Genomic DNA, 24,506 nt, shown 5'->3' with positions numbered 1-24,506 from the left:
CATCATAAAAGATTTTAGGGTTGAAACATAATTTGTTAAAACTTAGTATTAAAAGTTCATTATGATAGTTCTTTATGATGATTATTTTACTTACTGAGGTAAGATATCTGAACCTTGTTGCATAAGTGAGCCCATAGTAAGCCACATTGAATTCATTAAATTAAAATTATTTTCTAATTCATCTGCTTCTGAATTACATGGATGTGGATTGCCCCATTCACCAGGTGCCATTCTAAAATAATATACATATAAATAAATATTAACCCTTTGCGTTATGCTGGGTCTCTCATTATTCTTTTTTAAAATGTAAGAAATTATTGTATTAGAAGTTAACTCATAGTAAAGTGTAGATTTTCGTAAATTAAACTCAAATAATCTATATAAGTCTTCTATTACCTAAAGGGTAACAATAAAAAGTTTGTACAAGTTTCTAGTTACATCAAAGCTTCCTTTAAAACGTCTTTTCATGAAGAAAAAAGGTGAATTAAATTGATCCTTTTCACGAGAATGTCAAATATATCCTGAAGTGAATAAAAGATGTTGACTTCAAGATGTAAAGTAATTCTTTCACATTTGCCATTGCAATAATACATAAAATAACATGATAATACAAAAAAACACTATTGTTTCATTTATAATCAATCGTATTGTACTTGCACCGTACAAGTGAATTTTCTTGCAAAACATGTTTTTATCGAATATACTAATTATATTTTCTGTTTATGTTGTTTGAGAACATAAAATTCTACAATACTTATAACCAAATTTAATAATTTTTTGAAAAAAATGTAAAATTGTGATACTTAAAATATCGGAGTTTACAAAGAAAGAGATTCTTCAAAGCTTGAAGAATTACACTGATAGAAATAACTGGTCAATACTGAAAGAATTATTAGTATGTTTACCATACAAAATGTTTGGAATAGATACAGCCATACTTGATGGCTATTTTAACTAAAAAGGTGTCAAACTTGATGCCTGTCCATCATTGTGAATTAACCTTATACACTTTGACATATTTTTGTGAGAAGATCCACCTACCTGTTTCTATCAATGTAGGTAATATAAAGTTAGTAGGTGAGTATGTTGTTCACAAAATGAATATTAATCTTTCTGATTTAGGTTCTCGAAGAAATGATCAGGAAAGTTTCACACTGAACATTTATTTAATCGAGACATTTAAATCTTTATACACTTTTCACTATACTTTGCAATTAAATATTCCAAATATTGCAAGTAAATATTTACAGAATTTTCAGGAAAGTTTTAATGCTGTGGGGGTTTATTCGTTGCTTTCGTAACTGGTAGTACGGCCATGGCAAGTAGAATTTGTTTAACATTTAAAAAAGCATATACATTGCAGATATCAAGAGCTGCGAGAAAACTATTATTATTTTTATCCGCAATTCTTCTTCGTCACAGTTGAACTTCACTGATCCATATTTCCGGAAAATCATCATGTAAAATATTATTTTATTTTTCAATCAAATCCTTGCAGGCATCCTCATCTGAAGTTGCAGTTTTAAACGGAAAAAGACTTTTGAGGAAACGATCTTCGAGATGAGTAATGAACAGATCGAGGTATGGTATGTAAATGGAAATCCGATAATAATCTTCAGCACTTGCAGTTATCACATTGCAACGTTTTACCTTTTTTTGCATTTACGTATCGAATGCAAATTGAAATTTGTTAAATTTTTAGAAATATCCGCTAACTCATCTGCTAAAATCATATAGGTATAAGAATAGAGCACGCTGGTCCATTCAATTCAAATAGGAGGTCGCGTCAGCTTACAATTAGTAGAAAGAGACGGGAGTGTTCTTCTTCCGTCTAATATCGCCTGCGTAGTTCAAACTGATGATCAAAAGTAAAATTGGTTATGTAGTTAAGAAGTAATTATTTACATTTTTTGTTTTTCTATTTATATTATTATTTAGAAATGTTTTTCAAACCAAAATGGTTCGAAAATGTTTAAATTGTCACCAAAAGGTGTCTAACGCTAATAGAATAACTTTACATCAGTAATTATTAATGGCATTAATGAAATTTTGCAATGCGTATATATATTTTTCTATAACACCTTGCGTCAAAAACTTGACTAAAGTGACGTTTTTGACGCACTAGAGCGAGAAAAGAGGGGAAATGGAACTTTCTCGCATAGTTTACCCCACCTTCCGTGCTCTTAAATCACGATTACCAACCTAACATAAATGTTTGTTACTATGACACTAGCAAATGAAATACGTCTGCGCATGCCTCATTCTCCGTGTGTTGACGCGTCGCAGAAACAAGGTAACCTCAATATTTCTCGACATTATACAAAAAACGCAAATCGTAAACATGCGCGATGAAATGATAAGAGATAACAATGAGTAATAACAATAAGGAGGATTTTTCTCTCATTGATGATTTAGTAAATTCTGCCAAATACAAATTAATTCCGGAAACTTCAAGAAAAAAATATATAAATTCTTATAAGCATTTTTTAACCTGGATAAAAAAAATAACATCGATGAAAGAAGAAACATTCTTGGCTTATTTCGAAGATCAATCAAATAATAAATCACCTACGACTTTGTGATCGATATATTCAATCCAGAAAAAAACTGTTCGACATTATCATAATATTGATATAGGAAGTTATACAAATTTAAGTTACCTTCTCAAAGTCTTGTCAAAAGGTTACAAAAGCAAAAAGGCGAAAGTTTTATCGCCAAATGAAATTAAAAAATTTTTAAAAGAATATCCAGATCAACAATACTTAGCAATAAAGGTAAAAAATACAATTATTTACAATTAAATAAAACCATTTACAAATAAATAAAACTATATACAATTAAATAAAATTATTTACAGTTAAATAAAATTATTTATAGTTAAATAAAATGATTTACAATTAAATAAAATTCTTCACAATTAATAAAATTATTTACATTTAAATAAAACTATTTACAGTTAAAAAAACTATTTACAATTTCTTCACAGGCAGTAGTTATTATTGGAGTTCAAGGCAGCGAAAAGCTAACATTTTGTAATTAGCTGCAAAAAGTAACATTTTGTGATTATCTGCATTTGAAATATTTGATTTTGTTTTAGATTTTCCATCCAATTTAAGATCACTCGATTCTTCATTACAAGAGTAATTTAATGTTTGACGAACACAACTTTCGACTTCAAAAGGATTCCTACCGCCCAAATTACTAATTGATTTACACCCTTTATCACGATCGTTTTTGCTCGCAGCGTAATGTACTGCCTCTTTATTGCCCGAGTGATGAATATCACATGTGGGCCTAATATAGGCACCCCTGGCACTATGTTTATGGCATGACAAGAGTTTATTTTCTTGTTTTGAGCCAAAGGTGTAATTTTGTCAGACCTAATAATAAAGTCTGATATGCGGTGTTAAGTGTGTCATTTGAATGCCTTTCTTTGCCATTATTACATGTTAAATTCTGTTCCTCATCATCGAGAAAGTCATTAAAGCGATTATCGCAGTAAATGTTGAGAAAAACAGCTTCTATTTGTATGTCATTTTCTATTTCATCTAAGGATTTTATTGGATACACAGGTGTCTGCTGCACCTTGTGTGATGGTTTAGGATCATATTCGCTTAGGCGATGTCGCCATCGAATTAATCTTAAATTTGGGCTTTTCATGTAAAATAACCACACAAGTGGTTGATGATCTGTTTCGAGTTTAAAACTTCTCCGAAACAGGTAGGGTCTAAAAGTTTCTACTGAAAATAATATTGCGAGCAATTCTTTATAAATAGTAAAGTAATTAAGTTCGGCTTCAATGAGTGTCCTCGAAGCGTAGGCTATGGGGAGAATTTTCCCGTCGAAATGTTGATTGAAAACACCTCCGATTCCATACTGAGGTGTGTCAGTAGATACAATAAAGACTTTACTAAAGTCAGGATATTGAAACAAAGGTTTTGTAGATAGAATATCTTTAAGCTTGTTAATTGCTTTGTCCTGAGCTTCAGTCGGTTTGGCGATTGCGGAGAAGCCGGGGATGAACCTACGATAGTAGCCAGCAAGACCTAAAATATTTTTTATATTTTTCGGAGAACGAGGTCGAGGAAATTTTTTCACGTCTTCCACCTTTTTAGAATCTGGTTGAACGCTGTTTTGTGATATAAAATGACCAAGATAAGTAACCTCTTTTCTCCAAGAGACATTTTTGTGGTTGTAATGTAAGTTTAGCCTTGTCAAGGCGTTCTAAAAAATTTATAAGGTTATATGTGTGTTCTTCTAGGGATTGTGCATAGATGACGATGTTATCCATATACACGAAGAGCTACACTTTCTGCAGTCCTGACAAAACTCGGGCAATTAATCTTTGGAATGTGGATGGGGCATTGTTAAGTCTAAAGGGGATCCTTTTAAAATGATAATGCCCAAAAGGAGTTAAAAGCAGTTTTTGCTTTAGAATCAGGATCCATTTCGATTTGATGGAAACCCATTGCATAGTCAAGAATTGAATAATATTTTGCCCCCCCCCAATTGATCAAGAATTGTGGAAATGTGGGGTAGTGGATAAGAATCCTTTATTGTTTAATCATTTAAACGGCGGTAGTCAATGACCATACGCCATCTTCTTTTTCCATCGGGACCGGGTTTCTTTGGTACTATCCAAACGGGAGAATTAGAAGGGAAATCTTAGTCCGCAATAACTTTTTTATCTAATAAATCTTTCATTTATCTGAAAATTTCTTTGCTTAATGTTTCAGTTGGTCGGTACTGTTTTTGAAAAATAGTTATGTCATCAGTTGTTTGTATTTTATAGGTCACGAAATCAGAGGCTTTGAGAACGTCTCTTTCAATGTAGAATCTATGTGAAAAGCGAGTGATAGGTTTACTTTTACTCGATTACTGACTGTGTTCGTTATATTGCATAATAGACGCACTTCATTGTTATTAATTGAGAGGTTTTTGGTATCTCCCTTCATATTCAGTCTAGAATATATTTGAAAAATATGTAAGTTTGTTCAATGAATTATAATAGTATAATTTAAGTGTCAATCAATCACCGGCATCATCGATAATCGAAGAAGAAAATGAAAATGAGACAAATATAATGGAAAGAAAATATCCTACGCCATCTCAAGATAAGTCAAAACAAAAATTCAAGTTAGGGAATTGCTATTTAAAGCTTATGCAGTGGCTAGTCGCAGCATTGTTAATAATTCTGGAATGAAAAAAATATGAAAAAACTACAAAACCAATTAGAATCTGAAAAACAAACGTTAAAACAAAAAGAAATAAATGCTGACAAGTATCAAAAAAAATTTCGTGATTTAAAGAAGGCAAAATTACAAGAAATTTGTATACTTAATCCTGAAATAAGAGAAAAATTAAAGTTCTAAGAATCTGTTGGACAACCTTCAATAGATGAGGATCAACCCGAACTTATTAAAACTATATTAGACTTAGCTATTCTTGGGAGTGCTGTAGACATTTAAAAACAGCACCTGTAAAACTTGTACGAGCACAAACAAACAATCACCATAGTCACGAAGATGGACATTTGGCAACAGCGTCAATTCGATATTTGGAAAGCGTAGCTTTTTTTGGGTCCTCATCAAGTGTTTTTTATCTCGCAAGATGATAAAGCTCGCATACCTTTGGGCATCACTGCTGCCAACAAACAAGCGCCAATTTTGTACACATGTAATATCGTGTAAGCCTGCCTGGTCACGATTGGGTAGTGGCCGAACGTCATAAGCTCATACTTTTAGTATATGCTGGAATTAGAATCACTCCTGGTGGTGAAGGTAATCCAGATTCTTATTCAGGACCAACGTTTCTATCAATTCGTAGTGGAAAGCATAGCAGTTCCACAGCAAATACACATTCGGAAGACTTTGAAACTTTTTTGGAATTAAAAAATTTTCAAAAAATAGCAAAAACAAGTGAAGGGACCTGAAATACATGAAAAAGCGCCTATAACAGGACTGAGCGATGTATGGATCCTCTTAGCAAAATATTGGCGGGTCTATTTATACAGTATGAACATTTTGGTTCTCATTTAGACTGTAAAGGAAAAACCATTGATGAAGAGTTAGAAAAAGAGAACTTTAAATATGCTGGAGAAACTCTGGCATGTTTGTGGAGCAATATTCTAATTGATGGATTTCCAGTGCACGCCATGTAGGGCGTTGTCCGCAGTGGCGAGACATTAGGATATTTCAGACAGCTGAACTGAATGTGCTGGCACTTCTGGTCTGAAAGTCAAGTTTTATTGTGCTTTAACTTTTCAATATGATACATACGTTTTTGATGTACGAAATATCGCTATACTACTAATAACAGTTTGAAGATATTTTAAAAGTTTTATTTCCCATCGGTATAAGTGATAATATATCAAAATTTCCGGAATTTTCTGAAGGGTTAAATGTTTTGAGTCTTTAGTATTTAAGTTTCCTTCAAAATTTACAGAGCACTATGAATAATTGTTCGATGGATAGGCTTGTACATCGTCATTACCGAAAAATGCTGTTTCCGCATTGGCGAGACACTTGTTGTCGGCAGTGACTTTTTTGTAGTTTAAATTAAAAAAGATGAACAGGAAGAAAAGCTTATTTGTTTTTAATAACTGTGACATGGATTAGCGGCTCACAATCAGAAAAACATTTGCCTGTATTTTTATGATTGAATGAAACAATATGATGATTTAAAGGAATCAATTATTATACTCTTTCTCTTTGATTCCTTTTTTTTGTTACGTTTGAACGATGAAGACTCTGATTTTAAGATAATGTCTCGCCACTACGGACGATTTTTTATGTCGGTAGTCGCTAGATATTATCGTAAATCGGCAATAACTTTTTTTTCCAATATCCTTGCTGTAACTGTATAAGTTAAATTTGCAGTATAGAGTCACACCTGTCCATGGATATACATATATACAGACTTGATGTTCTTGAAAATGTGAGTGTTATAATAAAAAACAAAACGTGTCTAGCCACTACCGGCTCTTCCTTACAATTGTTCGAAAGAGCCTAATCTTCCTCCTTTTCCAGATACAGATTGGTATTCAGTTCACGTGAGAGAAAGTCCATATTTACTACAAAAAGTTAAATGTAATGACCGTAAATGTTGTTCTCCACAACGAAGTGCAATTCGAGAAATCTTACCCAATTGTTTCTTGCCTTCTCTAATTACAGTAAAACAAACTGCCAATGATTTAATCATTGATAATGATAAAGGGTGGTTTTTGACCCTATTGAAAATCCCCACATAGGATCCTATGTAAAACCCCATTCCCCATATGGGAAACCATATGGTTTTCCATATAAATCCCCATGGGAAATTGTCATAGGAAAATATCAAAACGAGGTTCCTCATTTCCCATGTCATTTCCTATGTCAAATATCATGTTAAATACCATGTTAAATACTAATTGAGATCCTTTATAATTTTTTTGAAAAATTTTCCCATGTCAAACCTTATGTTATTTCCCAAGTAAAAACCTTTAAAATTTTTTTGAAAAATTTTCCCATGTCATTTCCCATATCATTTCCCATGTGAAATCCTTTATCATTTTTTTGACAAATTTTTCAATGTCAAATCCTCTTTCACCCTATCGAAAATCCCCACATGGGAAAGCATATGGGACACATATAAATATATTTACATATAAAAGCATTTCCACAGAGGAAATAGAATACGATAAAGGATTTCACATGGCAAATGATATGGGGTTCGACGTGGGAATTGATATGGGAAAATTTTTCGAAAAAATAATAAAAGATTTCACGAAGATGGCGAATGAACTTTTGTTCATTTTGAGAAATCAAGAATCCGAAGATGCCGAGTGGTTATCAGAAGAAGATGTAGAAAAAGATGTTTTTTTGAATCGTATTCTCATGCTCAAAACACACAAAAAAACGTCTTTCCATTAATAAAAATTTGAAAAATGAGTTGAAAACCCTTGGGATAATGGGTCTAAACTAACTTTAACCCAAAAGTTCTGTCACCTCGCAGTTTTTATTGATATCGATTCAGTGATATCTAACAATGATTTTAAGACGTAAACGAAAATAATCGGTGAAGGGAAACTCAAATTATCTTAATTTTTAAAAAAAATTTTTAGGTTATTCAACATATTTCGCAAAAGTCTAGTTTTTCAATAATGTCTTCCCTATAAAATACGTATTTTGTCCTCTAAAAATACATTTTTGTGTAGACAATACATTTCAACACACAAAAATAATAAAGTGGTTAGTAATCCTATGAGGAGTAGATCGGTTTTTATCGTGATAAATAATTAATGACTATGATTTGTTTGAACTTCTTTGAACTCCTGGGTTAGAGTCGCTAGTTTTAAAAAGATTGTGGAAAAATCGTATGAAAACGATTACGGTTCTTGTAATTCGTTGAGTAGTTAGTCGATGTTCTCACCGTCAAATTCAGGTACAAGGTCAATTGAATGTTTTAAAGAAAATGCTCTGTTTGATTTTAATGAAGAGGTTTTGCTAATTTCGATTATTGAAGGATTAAACATTCTTTTTGATGAATTTTAAAAAGTTCGCGGTTCGCTGGCTTTTATATGCCGTGAGACTATTTCTATTATCGCGATTACGTCATTTTCCGATACTCGGGACGTTACATCTTGCAACTAATTATTTTCAGTATGATTGACAGGGCCCGTTTCTCTAAAGTTATCCATCCTGTAATTATTTAATTTCTAATGAAGGATACAAGTATTAATTATTAATCAATATATAAAACAATCGTGATCCGTATATTTGAAGAGAGAAAGAAAAAGGAAAACTATTAAACATTTACAATCAAACTCCGGAAGAATAATAAAATTTGTTTAATTCAAGGATGGAAAAAATTTACGAAGATTATATGTTTTTAGATTAAAGCACAGAAAAAAATCGATGCACTAAAATGCGAACTTGCCCACAATTTTATCCTCTTAGAAAAATAACTACCGCACAGCACTACACTAATTTGCAGACCTAGTAGGGAGAACAGCAATCAGGAACATGAAGGTGATCTGCCAGCGATTGAATAATCAGGATTAAAAAACCATCAGTTGAATTCATCATGACAGGGATTTATCACTTAAGAACACAAGAGTATTTTTTACGATTTATTTACTTAAAATAATTAAATTATCACTTATTTTTATAATTGATAATTTCATCGTAAATATAGTTTAAGAATCTTATTTTAATACACTTAAAAGCTGTTTGTATTCCTTATTAATAAAGATAAAAAATGTTTAATGTTCACACTTTCATCACTTTTTTTTAAAAGTCCAAGAAATTTGTAATTCTCGCACTAAGGAACGGACGAGCCCCCAATTTTGTTACGAGCTGAAATGCATATTTAACGCGCAAGCGTTAGTTTCGTTCTTTGATTCGCGGATTCAACCTTAGTTTAATTCTTAAGAAGAAAGCGGGAAGTTTAAATAAAAACAATTGAATTTACCGTTTAAAACGGTGGAAAACCCTATAGAGAAGAAAAGATCAATTAATGATTAATCGAAATTAACTAATTACACAAGCCTGCAAAAAAAACAAAATTTCCGTTATTAAAAATCGGAAAGTCATTTCCCGCAGATTTTGGCGTTACTAAACAAGAAAAAAAGAGGTACCGGGAGGAAACTATCTTTCTCCTTCTACTGAGTTTATTCACTTTCTGTCCACTTGCGCACTCTATTCTTATACCTCTATGCCTAAAATTGTGATTGCTTCGAAATTGTTAATCATATCGATTAGTTTTTTTTATTTAATTGTGACAAATATCTATAATTTCATTAATGTTTATATAATATATATGATCTTGGGACGGTAAAATTTGAATAAAATTCAAAAGTAAAGACTGACCTGTTGCGGAATTGTAATTATCTTACTGATGTTTAGATAACCAAATTACAAATTACACTGTGTGACAGTGAAAATTACTTTGAATCGGACCTACCCAAATTCAATGATTTTTTTTTTCATTTTAAAGCTGAAGAAAAGAGCTTTTTAAGTCTAAGAAGTGTTTTTTATTATAATTAAAAATAAGGTCGGAAAAATTGGAAAAATTTTCAAAAATTGTAAATTTTTAAGTAATTTTTCAACTTAAACATTCGGGCTAACAAATTGTTCCTCTATCTAAAGCCACGCGATAACTGTCTCTTTTGTAACTTTAACGGTTGTGACTTGCACCATTTTTTGACGGACTGTACACGTTTTGAGGACATACGCATATCGTTTTTCCCTGAAATTTTATCTTGTGATTGCCGCGAGTCATTCTGGAAGGGTATTCTTTCTACCTCTAAGACTTCAATTATAAAGAGGTTTGTTTCAATGTTCACGAAGATGGTCGAGATTTATAATACTAGAATGGATTGAGTGATTCTGTGTTTTATTAAATGTTTTTTTTTATGTTTAAGTATGAACTGTAATATTTTTTTTTCTTGTTCTCTTTCTTTTTTTTGTATATTTCCATTTTGAATGGACCGTTGGGTCTTAATAAACGAATAATGTTCTATTGATTCAGTATTGATTTAATGATTCAATATTGATCTATTGACTCAAAATTGATTAAATATTTATTCAACATTGATTTAATGTTGATTTATTGATTCAATATAGATTAATTGTTGATCTATTGACTTAATATTGATTAATTGTTGATCTATTGATTCAATATTGCTTTAATGTTGATCTATTCATTCAAAATTGAAAAAAAAAATAATTCTGCGTCGAATGAGATTTTTTTTAACAGGATTGGTTAAAAATTAGCTGAGTTATTGCAGTTTTTGTTTACATAGTCACATTATTAGATTTAATGTAGGATTAAATTCTCTTCTTTTTTTGCTTTTAATTCTTGCAGGTGTATTTTTCATTCATTTTCGTCAACTTTTTTTTATATTTTAGCCATGCAGTGAATTAATTTTTTTATTTAAATATTAACTGTTATCAATAAAACTCATCCTGAAAAATTCTTAAAATTCTAATTTTAATCATCAAAGATTAATTTATTCACAGTTTTGTGAAAATATCATTTTCGTGAAAATTGTGATTATATTTTTTAAAATGACAAAGAGTCGTTTTATTTAGAGTTTTTAAAAGTTGTTTATTGACTTTATAATATTAAAACAAATGCATGTATCGTTTGTGTCAAATTGTGCTTCGTTTGGTGCGATAAACGTAATTCTTTTTGCCACATATGTGGATTGTTTGTGGACACTCGCCATCGGTATAAATTCACAAATAATAATGTTGCTGTTGAAGAATATAATAAATCTTTTAACCTTTCGTATACCGAGAGCTTCTGGTATGAGCCAGAGTACATCTGCTTACTTTGTTTAACAAAACTTAAAATAGGAAAATCCAAAAATGACGAAAAATTAGCTGTATTACCCTTTTCTGCTCCGATGATCTGGCATTATCAATGTTATCATAAATCGGATGATTGTTATTTTTGCCAAACAATTATTGTGGGACATCATTATAAAACGCGTAAATTGATAAAATACGCAGATGTTTTGACTGTTACAAAACCAGTACTCCTTGAAAAAGAAAAAGCGGAAGAATTGCCACATGATCTTAATCAAAAATTAAATGATCTAAATATTTCTAAGGACCCAGATTATTTTCCATCCTCTTCGTGTGCAAAGGAACCACATTATATTTCAAATTTGAATTTTAAAGATCTACTACGCGATTTAGGATTATCCCGAAGACAATCTGAAGTTTTGGGTTCTAGATTAAAACAATGGAATTTAGTTCAAAGTGATTTCAAAGTTACTTCCTGCAGAAATGATGACAGAACTTTGTTCAAAGTAACTTTTAAAACTGATACTGACTGTAGCACTCTAGTTTATTGTTCGAACATACCAGGACTGTTTTCAATTTTAAATCATAATTACGTACCTGAGGATTGGCGACTTTACATTGATGGATCGTGTAAAAGTAAGAATTTTTCCCATAAATAAGGTGCAAATAAATTGTTCTTTTATTTTATATATATTCCTTTTTTATAGGTTTGAAGGCTGTACTATTGCACAATGAAAATAAATTTTCATCGGTTCCTTTAGCATATGCAACTGATTTGAATGAAACATATGCTACTATGGACAAAATACTTCTTTGCATCAATTATCATACCCATAAATCGCAAATAGTCAGTGATTTAAAAGTGTTAACACTTTTGTTTGGAATGCAGGGAGGTTATACAAAATATCCTTGCTATCTCTGTGAATGGGATAGTCGAGCACCAAATAAGTATGAACGAAGCGAGTGGCCACCACGTACTCTGTTCTACCTTGGAAAAAAAATGTTTTAAACATTCCTCTAGTGCGACAAGAAAATATTCTGTTTCCACCCTTGCATTTAAAACTTGGTTATATGAAGCAGTTTGTCAAAGCTTTAAGACCAGATAGCGAAGCATTTCAGTATCTTCAAAAAGCATTTCCTAAACTAAGTTATGCTAAAGTCAAAGCAGGTACTGCACATTTTGCTTTAAAAAATCTTTGTTTCAAGCCTTAATTTTGCCAAGTCAAATGACATTAATAATGATTTCGAATAAATTTATTGTTTTCGTTAATATAATACTAACTTAGTAAAGATAACAATATGCTTAATAAATTTTCTGATGATTTATAGGTGTGTTTGTTGGACCCCAAATTCGAAAAATTATGCGCGACAAAGAGTTTGCAGATAAATTAAATGATGTACAAAGAAGAGCGTGGAATAGTTTTAATTCACTGTGTGGCAATTTCCTTGGTAACCATAAGAGTGACGATTATGTTAACGTTGTCCAAGAATTTTTGTCTGCATATGCGGAAATAGGTTGTAATATGTCAATTAAAATACACTTTTTACATTTACATTTAAATTTCTTTCCTGAGAATCTTGGTCAGCTCAGTGATGAACAAGGGGAAAGATTTCATCAAGAAATGGATAGAATAGAAAAACGTTTTCAAGGAAAAAATACAATTAACATGTTATCAGATTATTGCTGGTCTCTAAAAAGAGATACTCCTGATATAATGTATAAAAAAAGCCGAACAATTAAGCATTTTTAGTTAAGGATTGTTACCATTTTTGATTAACTTTTTATTTTATCTTTGAAATCATGTTAAAACATAATTCTTTTTAGAAAATTGAATATATTGAATTGTTAAAAGTAATTCAAAGAATTTTAATTTTGACAAAATTTTTTATTTGACGATCATACTGTTACCCGTGGTAAGCATTTCCAGGCACATTACAAAAAAATTTTGGTCTTTGCTTTTTATTTGTAAGATTGATTTTAAAATTTTTTATAAAAAACTTGAATTAAGCAATTCAAATTTATGTATAAATGTAAACTTTAATAATTTATAGGAAATGATTTTTGTATATTTTTTTTAACAAAAACTTTTACTGAACTGCAAAAGTAAAGTTCACATAGCTAAAAAGTCGTTGAAAATAAATAAAAAATACATCTGCAAGAATTAAAAGCAAGAAAGAAGAGAATTTAATCCTACATTAAATCTAATAATGTGACTATGTAAACAAAAACTGCAATAACTCAGCTAATTTTTAACCAATCCTGTTCAAAAAAAATCTCATTCGACGCAGAATTAAATACTCTTTAAAAGCATAAACAGAAAAAACTATTCTAAATAAAACTGTGACCGAAAATTATTGTTTAAGTTGAAAAATTACTTAAAAATTTACAATTTTTCCGACCTTATTTTTAATTATAATAAAAAACACTTCTAAGACTTAAAAAGCTCTTTTCTTCAGCTTTAAAATGAAAAAAAAATCATTGAATTTGGACAAAAAATGACAAAGTTACAAGCTATTTTATACAAAAACTACAAAAAAACGGTTTTTTTGCTCTAAAATTAAATTTTGGGGGTGTTTGGGTGATTTAATATATACCATTCTTTTCAGTTTTTCAAGACGAACAAGTTAGGATAGGTCCGATTCAAAGTAATTTTATGTTTTTATTTTTTGTAACACTGTGTTATCTTAATTAAGTGTAACACATTCCAATTAGCACTGTTAAAAATAACTTCTGCTTTTTCTTCTCTTCTTTTTTTGCCGGTTAGACCAGTAACGGTGGCTTTGACAATGGCTATATTAAACGTTTATACACATTTTAAGAATAATTTTTATTAAATTAAATATCTGTGATCTTTATATGATTGATGTTTTTCTCATATTTTGATAATATTAGAAGAAAAATTATCAAAAATGTGAATTGAAGTAGATTCTACCATAAAGCAGCAGAAATAATAAAAAATGACAAAAAAGGTGTCTGATATCGAACATTATCAACGAGTAATAAAAGGATCGAGAATTGGCATGCTATATACGAAGACAACAACATAATTAAGAAGAAATAGAAGAAGTTATTTTTGACAGTGCTAGTTGGAATATGTTACAGTTAATGAAGATAATTTTTAATTTAGTCATCTAAATATCAGTTAAAGAGAAGTCCTATCAATTTTTAATTTTTTCGTCCCCTATAAGGGGCATACGATATATGGGTACGATTTTTTTTATTCGAAAACTGAGATTTTTTTTACAAAAGTATATAGTTAAAAAAATGGGACAAGAATCTTTAAATATTGAAAAATAATAAAGAATGTTCAAAAATGGTAAAAAAAAGCAAAAATTGTTAATTATCAATATTTAAACATTCTTATCGCATTTTTTTATTTAATTGTATGGACCATGGCGGATTGCTTCTAGCGTATTTTGAGCGATTTCCCTCAACTACGCTTAGAGTGAAAATTGATCAACAAATCGTTTAAAAAAATAATATAAAAGTGAAAAATAAAGGTAAATTAGTGTATCTATAGAATATTTGTGGAAAAATTCTGATAAATAAAAACATTAAATAACAAGTTAATATATAGCTGCGCTTTTTAGAAAGTAAGTGGCAGCACTCTTTTTCCTGTCTTTAAATTTTTACGAATTTCTTTATCAGAAGCAAATCTCTTATTTGTTGAATGGAAGTATTGGTAAAAAATGTATTATTTTATCACAAAGATTAATATTTTAATTAAAAATATTGGTTTAAATAAAATATTAATTTTTTCAACAATATTTTTAATAAAAAAATTAATGTTTTAATCAATATTTTTTATTAAATAATTAATTTTTTTACAAATATTTTTAAAAAAATAATTAATTTTTTAACAATATTTTTTCAATAACATATTTGATAAAAAAATTAATTTTTTTAACAATATTTTTAATTAAAAAATTAATTTTTTCATCAATAGAGTAGAGTGGGGCGAGATCACCACTTTTTCAGTTTACAAACTGTATCTCCGGTCCCCGAGCTGATGAAGACAAAAACCAAAAATGGTTTGAAAGGGGCCGTACATAAATTACGTTACCACTTTTGGGGGGGAGGGGGTCAGGTTCATAACTACGGTTTGTAACGCGAGGGGGGGGTGGGGGTTCCGAGAACGTAACGTTACAAGTGAAATGGACTTGACTGTCAAAAAAATTATTTTATACATAAGTATTTATGTTTTAGATGTTTAAAATGTTTACACATTTGTTTCATAGAGGGCTCTACAGAGTAATACCCACATGTTTTTATAACTATGTTTTCCTTTCCCAGTTTTATTTCCGTGGTTGATATATTGTTTGTTTTGAAGAACCGGTGATATAAGTTTCCAACGTGTTTGAAATAAATTTAACCTAAAATATTTACTGGATTACTTAAAATATTTACTTGTTTTTTTCAAATGATCGAAAAATGTCCGGATTATATGAACAGTTGTACGCTGCGTTTCAAAAGCGTTACAATTCGGAATCCTCAAAGAAAGTGATCCAATTTAACTGCAATGAAACTTGGAAATATTTAAAGTCAAAACATAAGGATGCTTCAGATTTAAAAAAATATACCGAACAAAAAATAAAGAGTCTACACTTGGAAACAACTCGTAGAAGTGAAAAATTGAATTTTAAGAAAATTTCCACGTTAATTGATTGACTAATTTATTTTGTATCTATTTATTTCTTTTCGTCTGATTTCTGTAATTCTCTCATTTTAAAAAGGCTGGTAAAACTGTTTCGAGTGACACTACTGTAACTGCATCTGCAAATGAGGTCGTAGAAAAAGGGGTGCGAAGTGACAACGTTTCTGAAAATGATATTAATGAAGAAAGAGATGGTATAATAATTTTAGTGCATGCTTATAATTATGGTAATTTATGAATTTTCAAATCAATGAATATGCTTAATGAATATGATCAAAGAAGTTGTGGCCTTTAACTTTGCTTTTACTAGGCAACTAAGGGTTTAATTGATAATAATTTATAATATATTGAGGCATTAATTAACTTTGGGAAAACAGCGTGTCGATTTTTTAAATGCTGGTTACATGTTTTTCATCTAGAAGTACTATCATGTTTATTGTTATTTTTTTCTCAAAAAGTGATGGATATAAATAAAGTTATTCAATATAATTTTACATACTACTTATTTTTTACAATTTAGGCAATAATGAAATTCAGAAAGTCAGTAAAACAGTTACTGCTTCATCTTCTTCATATCCAAAGCCACGACAAGATGCGCTGGAGACATTAATCAAAGTTACGGAGAGTGAATTAAATTGTCTCGTAGCGAAAAGAGATGCTGGACTCACTACTGATAATGTCGATAAAGATATAATTGTAATGAGAAAAACCCTTGACAAATCCAAAAAACAATTACATGCATCAAAATTACGAGCAGAAAGGCAAAAAGGATATAGAAAAAAACAAAGAGAAAAGACTTACAATTTACAACGAGGTCTTACAGGGGATGATACTTCTTTAAAAGTTTGGGATAAAGTGGGACGTCCACGTCTTGAAGTTGACCAAGATGGTTTGCTCCAAGCAATTTGCGATATAGTAATGCACTCTGGATCAGCTGACAACAAACGCAGATCTGAAGCTATTTGGTCCTGCAAAACGTTGAACTGCTTACATAAAGAATTAGAAGCAATTGGATATTATTTATCTAGAACAGCATTATACCTGAGAATTATTCCGCGAAATTCGCTGTCTATAGAGGGAAAGCGGCACGTGAGTACTGTTCCAGTTAAGTTATGCAGAGCTCAATCTGATCACCATCGAGATCATCCTGATCAATTTTTTTGTAAGGCCACCATTAATGCACTTGAGGAAATTGCTTCAATTCTTGGACCAAAGCAGGTACGTCAAATAATATTCAAAAAATTTAATAATTATTAACAGGAATGTTTTTAATAAACTATGCACAAACCTAATAACTTTTATATTTATAATTTAGGTTTTTTTTCTTTCACAAGACGATAAAGCTAAAGTTCCTCTTGGAATAACTGCTGCCAAAGCTCAAGCTCCAATCCTCATGCACGTAGAGTATAAAGTGCACCTTCCTGATCATGACTGGGTGGTAGCCAATCGTCATAAAATGACACCATCAGTGTATGCCGGTATCTCAATAAACGAAAATTGCATGGAAAAAAAGAAGCGGTTACACACTCGGGACCAACATACATTGCCATACGCAGCGGAAAACACAGCAGCTCGACAGCTGCTACTCATGCGAATGATCTTGAAAAATTAATGGGATTAGAAGATTTTCAACCATTGGCCAAGGGTGACGATGAAAAAATTAAACCCATCTTCATGATGTCAGTCGATGGAGGGCCGGATGAGAATCCCCGATATCAAAAAGTGATTCAGCATGGTATCGATAATTTTAAAAAATTTGAACTGGATGCTATCTTCATTTTTACAAATGCTCCTGGGAGATCTGCTTTTAACAGTGCAGAAAGGCGAATGGCCCCTCTAAGCAGGGCTCTCTCAGGTGTAATTCTTCCACACGATCACTACGGAACTCATCTCGACTCTGCAGGTAAAACTATCGACGATGATTTGGAACTTCAAAATTTCCAGTATGCAGGAGAAGCTCTAGCTGAAATTTGGTCCGAGTTAAATATAGACGGATACAATGTTGTTGCAGAGTTTATATCATTCGACGAAGAAGTTCCTGACACACCAAATTGTGATGATCAAATATGGTATATGAATCATGTTCGCGAAAGCCAATATCTTCTGCAGGTAAAATTAAAAAGATAATAATTTTGAATTTAAAAACAGTTCAAATTTCTTAAAGAAAAATGTAAATAATTTAATTTTAACTTGATTTTAATTTAGATTTAATTTATTATAATTCAAATAATAATTTTTATATTTCTTTAGATAGCCAAATGTGATAATCGAAATTGTTGCTCTGCATTTAGAAGCAACTTGAAGCAAGTTCTACCTGAAAGATTTCTGCCTGGACCTTTCCCTTTATCATAAAAACCATTTGGTATTCCGTCTTGTGATGAAAATATCTCCGAATTTCCGTCATTTTTATTGAGACAGGCTTTGACTCTACGTCCTGAGTATTCGAAAGTAAAGGGAAACCCATACGATTTATACTGTCCTTCGCAACGAAAGGAGTTGAAAAAAAGAGTATGTCAAGTCTGTGGAATTTATTTTGCTTCAGTTGCATCAATAACCGCTCACATGTATGTTTTATTTTTAACTAATATTTTTCAATATTTACATATTTAAGTACATATTTTTAATTTATAAAAGTAAAATATAATTATTTTATATATTTGTACTTGACCTAAATTGGCCTTAAATTTTAGGAAAAATGTCCATGCCATTGACGATATAGGTGCATCAAGAATCCTACCTATACAAGTGTTAAGTCAGAGACCTGGAGAACTGTTATGCGTAACTTCCGATGACACTGTTGAATGGGTTGACGTGGAGTTAGTCGAAAGTTCAAACCCTTCAGAATTCCATGAAAAATTAGCTTCGGAAGATTCGATGCCGGTGATTAATAATATCGCTTCATGGATTACAGAGAGTATTCCATTTGTTGAAGATACATCTTCAAACAAATAACTAATTTCCTTTAATACGTGTTGGCATTGAAATATTTTTTTTATATATTTTATAAAAAAAACTTTAAAAAGTTTACGTTTCTTTTAAATAATATAAATATATTATTACAAATATATTATAAATATATAATTAAATAAATAATATAAACCATCTATAGAAACTTAAATATTTACTTACCACAATATTAGAGGATATAAAAATGCTAAATTTAACAATTTATTTTTAACAAAGTTAAAAGAAAACATTTTCACTTAAGTTTTAATTCAATAGCTCCTTACGTAGAAAAAATAGTTTTCTAAACAAATAAAATTTAAATTCTATTTTATTTCAGATTTTAGTTGTAACGTTACATTATTAGGGGGAGGGGGGTGACAAAAGTCACGGTTCGTAACGAAGGGGGGGTGAGGGGGTTCAAAAAGGTCGAAAAATTGGTAACGTAATTTATGCACGGCCCCATGTTTTCGAAAGTTTATTCCTGCTCTTTCGAATGGTGCAAACATTTTTTGAAAATCAAATATATTGTTGACTTTTTTTTAAGTTCGGTCTTTTTTACTTTTTTTTTTATAGTTAAAAATGTGTATTTTCACTACAAAAAATATTGAGATGTCCTTTCTTGTTATTTTTAAAATATTAATTAATTAATAAATTAATGTTAATAAAAAATGATATATTTCATAAACAAATAAAGTTATCGTAATTCTGATGTTACTAAATGAAAGTTGACATAATTCCGCATCCAACGAGCCCTATATGAACTATTTTGGATTAAAGGATTTTTTATAAACAATTGTAATGTTAGCAAATTGTTTATAAACAATCCACTGATCCAAAGTACTTTATATAGGGCTCGTTGGATGCGGAATTATGTCAACTTTCATTTAATAACATCAGAATTACGATAACTTTATTTGTTTATGAAATATATCATTTTTTATTAACATTAATTAATTAATTAATTAATTAATATCTCAAAAATAACAAAAAAGGGCATCTCAATATTTTTTGTAGTGAAAATGCAAATTTTTAACTTTCAAAAAAAAATAAGAAAAAAAGACTGAACTTAAAAAAAAGTCAACAATATTTTTGATTTCCAAAAAAGGGTCAAATTTTAAATTTTTTTAGAAAATTTTTGCACTATTCGAAAGTGCAGGAAAAAATCTTTCGAAAACATATAGGTTACAGCCCGATCCGATCAACTGTTTTTCACTTAGTACGGTACACGAATTTTACTCCATATTATATATTTCCTAGTGGGCAAAAAACCATGTTCGTTTTAAAAACGTTTGGAGGACATTTTTAGAACGTTTTATGTCCGCCAAATAATGTTTTGGAACATTTTAAGAACATGGATGTTCAAATAATGTTCCAGAACATTATTTGGCAGACATCAAACGTTCTTAAAACGTTTTTAAAACGAACATGGTTTTTTGCCCACTGGATTATTATTATAATAATATTACACGTGTGTAAAACGATCGCTGATAAGAAAGCGAAGCGCTTTAACTTTCTAACGAAATCGAATACCGAAAAATCTTTATAATCACATATTCTACATAAGTTATAAATGCAAGTTATAAAAAAAAATTTTTTTTAATATTTTGAAACCATCACACTGGACAACCCACTTAAACAAAGCATTTCGAAATTTTCTGCACAAGTAAAAAATCAAGATATTAATATAAAAGATTCAGCACTTCAAAAGCAAAAGCCTGCAATAGAATTAAAATAAATGTTCTTTGAAGATGTAATTCTACCAGGTACGTTACATAGCTACCCCTTGCCCACGAATTCTTATATTTATACTTTAAATGCTTGTAATGAAATCAACAATAATTTATCTATTTCATTAAAAAATTCCCATGCCGTTGCACCTATCAGATATACATAACATTAATTAAAATAAAATTATAATTCTAATACTAATTTTAACTTTATTTTTTGTAGAAACAAAACGAAAAGTCAAATTGAAGGTGCAATAACTAATTTTCCACCAGAAAAACTTATGCGTCTCGATAATAATAATAGTAATTTGAATTGATCTGACGAGAATAATTTTGATTCAGTGTTTAAAGAGTTATTGCCACCTGCTAACTTCAACTCAGAACTTCAACTTGAAGGTTGGTTAAAAATAATGATTTAAAAAAATAATTTTAATATTTTTTGTTGAACAGAAAATGTACCTTTGTTATTATATAACTAATTGAAATCATATAAAAATAATTTAATACGAAATTTTTTTAAATCCATTTTTTATAGAATTAAGTGAACAAAGCGTAAATGCCATGTCAGATTTTCAACCATCAAAAATATTGGGTTCTGATAAAATTGAGTCTAACTTAAACGAATCTAATGATAACGTCTTTGGTGCGGGCTCTAATGCTTTAAATACACTTGAGCCGTTCGCTCGAAAAACCACCTAAGTCGATGTTGCGTCGCATGTATAATTGAATGTGTGAGTAAAATTTGAAAAATGTAAATTTGAACCCTTTGCGCCTAAATTCGCCCAGAAAAGAATTTTTGTATAGAAACGAAATATATTAGACAGTCTCACATTGAACGATTAATACATATATATCTGTTCATGTCATTTTTTTGATTATAATAATGTTATATTATATTATGAGATATAAATGTGATCATTTCATTTATTATTATCAACTTGCTCAATATTTATTTCACCACGTGGCAAGAAAGCAATTTAGAGGCTTGCCCGTCGACAGTCGACTTAGGTGGTTTTATTAAATTTTGTTATCACAGCATTTTACAAGACATATAGAATACATGTGTTAAGTTTCCAAACTTTTAATTCAATATTTATCATTTTATAAGGGGTTCAAACTGCCCAGGTCCCAAAATGAAAGCTTATACGCAAGTGCGCGTTCACGTCCGGCGCGGTCGCGCTAGGCTACGGCAGTATCTATCGTTACGCTCTTAGACTGCTTATATTTTTTTATTTTGTCGTCGACTTTTTGTTTAAATTAAAAATTTGTGTTAAAAATGGATAGTTCGACTACCACGACTACATCAGATTGTAATGACAACGTAGGATTGAAAAAAGTAATTAATAATGAAAAAGAAAATAAGCGTAAACGTAGACGTGCTACAGGAAAAGGTTATGTTGCTAAAAGTGGAAAAGACGTTTCTAAAAATTAATTTTAGCATATAAATAAATGTTGTAACAATAATTGTTATACAAATTTTTAAACCAAACGTCGTTGTTAAATGCATAAGGCAGCTAGCTTTACCAAAAGTAAAAGAGATTGGCATTTCAAATGCTAAAAAAATGATGTTTTGTCACTTATGAATTTCCTTACACCTGAAAGTCGAAAATTTTATGAGAATCTTTTTAAAAATTGTAAGACTAAAGAAACCTGTAATTCGTAAGATTACGACAGCGAGTAATTTTTCCATATTTTTACCTAAGACTTGTGCAATGTAATGTTAATATTTGATTAAATATTACTATAGAATATGTAATATGACTCTTCAGAACGGTCTAATATAAATAAGAGTCTTAATATTTTAAAAATAAAAGTGTTCTTTAATAAAAAAAACTTATCTTAGTTGCATTTTAGTAATTCGCCGGAAAAACCACCTAAGTCATTTATTATAAATTAATGTTTTAAAAATAGCTTAACATAATTTATTAAACCTTTCTTTTTTTAAATTATTCTTTGATAATGCCTTTTTAGTGGAAAAAGTAAGCGACATAATTAATGTGAAAATTATATTAGGGGCAAAATTCATCAACTGTTTTCCGAGCAAAGGGCTCACTTGATGATGAAGAACACAGTAAGTTCAATACATATTGATTTATGGAACAAGGGATCATGATTTGCGGTAAAGAATCGACGCCAAGTAAAAAAAAAATTTCCGCGAATATATTTTATCAAAATATTGGCATTTTTTGATCAAAATTGGATATTTATTCTGTTCTTTATTTTATCTCGATATACATTTCAGAAAATTTTAATACACTAAAAATTTTTAAAATTTTAAATTTTTTATGAAATAAATATTTTTTGCTTGATTTTAAGGCAGACGTGGAGCTCATAATTCTTTATTAATTTCCATAAAACTTACCAATAATATCAATTATGTTAAAATATATAATCAATGACATCTGAATATGCTCAAAACTTTTGAAATTTTCCATTTTTTGCGGTAAAAAATTGATTTTTTTGATAATTAGACACACCTAATGCTCATAATTCTTGACCGATTCGCACGAAACTTACCTGTAATATTAATTAGGTTAAAATCTCGACATGTAATTGTGCATATTTCAAAATACTCAAAAAAATTTGAAATTTTTAATTTTTTATGGTAATTTTTTGTGCGACTTTTGCTAGTAAATTTTTAATCTCTTTGATAATATTATGTTTGTTTAAAAAGTCTTTCCCAACAAAAACATCTTCGATGCAAAAAGTTACGCCAAGCAAAAATTATCTTAATTATCGAAACAATTCGTGAAATGAATGTTAGCCAAGTAAATTTAAGGATTATGTTAAGTTTCAATTAATTTTTTAAATATAAATAATTAAATTGGAAAATGGGAAATTATACAAAGTATAATTTTAAAATATGCGTGCTATTTTAAAAAAAAGAATAGTTTTGGTCTAAATATGAATGAGTTAATAATTATGAAAATAATGAATTAAAATCAATTTTTTGATTAAGAAAAATGTTACATCTGGTCATTTTTCAATCTTATTTTTTCTCTATATTTAATTTTTTTTCTCTCCCACTTTTCTTATCTTCTTAAAGAAAAACAACATCTGTTTATTTAAAAAATCATGTTCTTTCTTGTACTCATCGACTCATAATGTATCTGTTTTTTCTCTTGTTTCCTTTTTAAGCAGATAATGAAACGTGAAACCTTAGTGGTCAACATATACAGAATGCACTTTTTCCAAAAATCTAAGAAACTGAAACATCCGTAAGCAATAAAATTATAAAATACAACCATAAAAATCTTTTCGGAACTCTACAAGTGCATCCTCCAGATGTCGACCGCTGGGGTCCTTTTCCTTTCATTTTCGGTTTTCTCACGACAGGTCTTGTAGTCCCTATCGCTAAAGAAACCTTCTGGTTGCAATAAAATTCGTTTTGGTTCCCAATTTATGCATGTACAAGTGCACCAGAAATGCACATGTTCGATATATATATATAGTATGAATGAATGCATAAAATATTTTAGACATAATATATATTTTTAATAACAATTAACTGCAATAATTAATTGCATTTAGTAGGTAAATGATGTTAACCAGTGTTTGGCCTAATGGCTTAATTATATTTTGTTCTTAAAATCATATGACATCATTTACCTACTAAATTAAATTATATGGCTTTTCAAAATTACTAAATTAATAATTAATTTCATTATTATTATTATTAATAAATAATTTAAATATTATATTTCAATCATTTATTTTAAATTTCAATAAAAAACTATTAATTGTCGAAATTTATAGTTAATTATTGTTTAAAATTATTAATATAAATAAAATTAATAATAAAAATTATAAAAATTATAAAATAAATAAATATACAATTAAAATTTAATACAATTTAACAATAATTAAAATATATTGATATTTTACAA

General features: G+C 29.6%; 1 protein-coding gene across 3 annotated transcripts in view; it reads right to left on the bottom strand.

Annotated features, from left to right (window-relative positions):
- The window catches only part of LOC127277003 (glutamate receptor ionotropic, kainate 2-like), a 590,803-nt gene that overhangs the window by 187,962 nt on the left and 378,335 nt on the right, over positions 1–24,506 (bottom strand). For all 3 annotated transcript variants that reach the window (XM_051297788.1, XM_051297790.1, XM_051297789.1), the window contains one exon: positions 95–232. In XM_051297788.1, the coding sequence (XP_051153745.1) occupies positions 95–232 (138 nt within the window). The remainder of the gene's footprint in view (positions 1–94; positions 233–24,506) is intronic.

The sequence above is a fragment of the Leptopilina boulardi genome, unplaced genomic scaffold (assembly GCF_019393585.1).
Source record: "Leptopilina boulardi isolate dan_hultmark-lab unplaced genomic scaffold, ZJU_Lbou_2.1 LbouV2_162, whole genome shotgun sequence".
NCBI lineage: Eukaryota > Metazoa > Arthropoda > Insecta > Hymenoptera > Figitidae > Leptopilina > Leptopilina boulardi.
The sequence above is the reverse complement of the archived record's forward strand: the minus strand, read 5'-3'. Positions and strand labels throughout refer to the sequence as shown.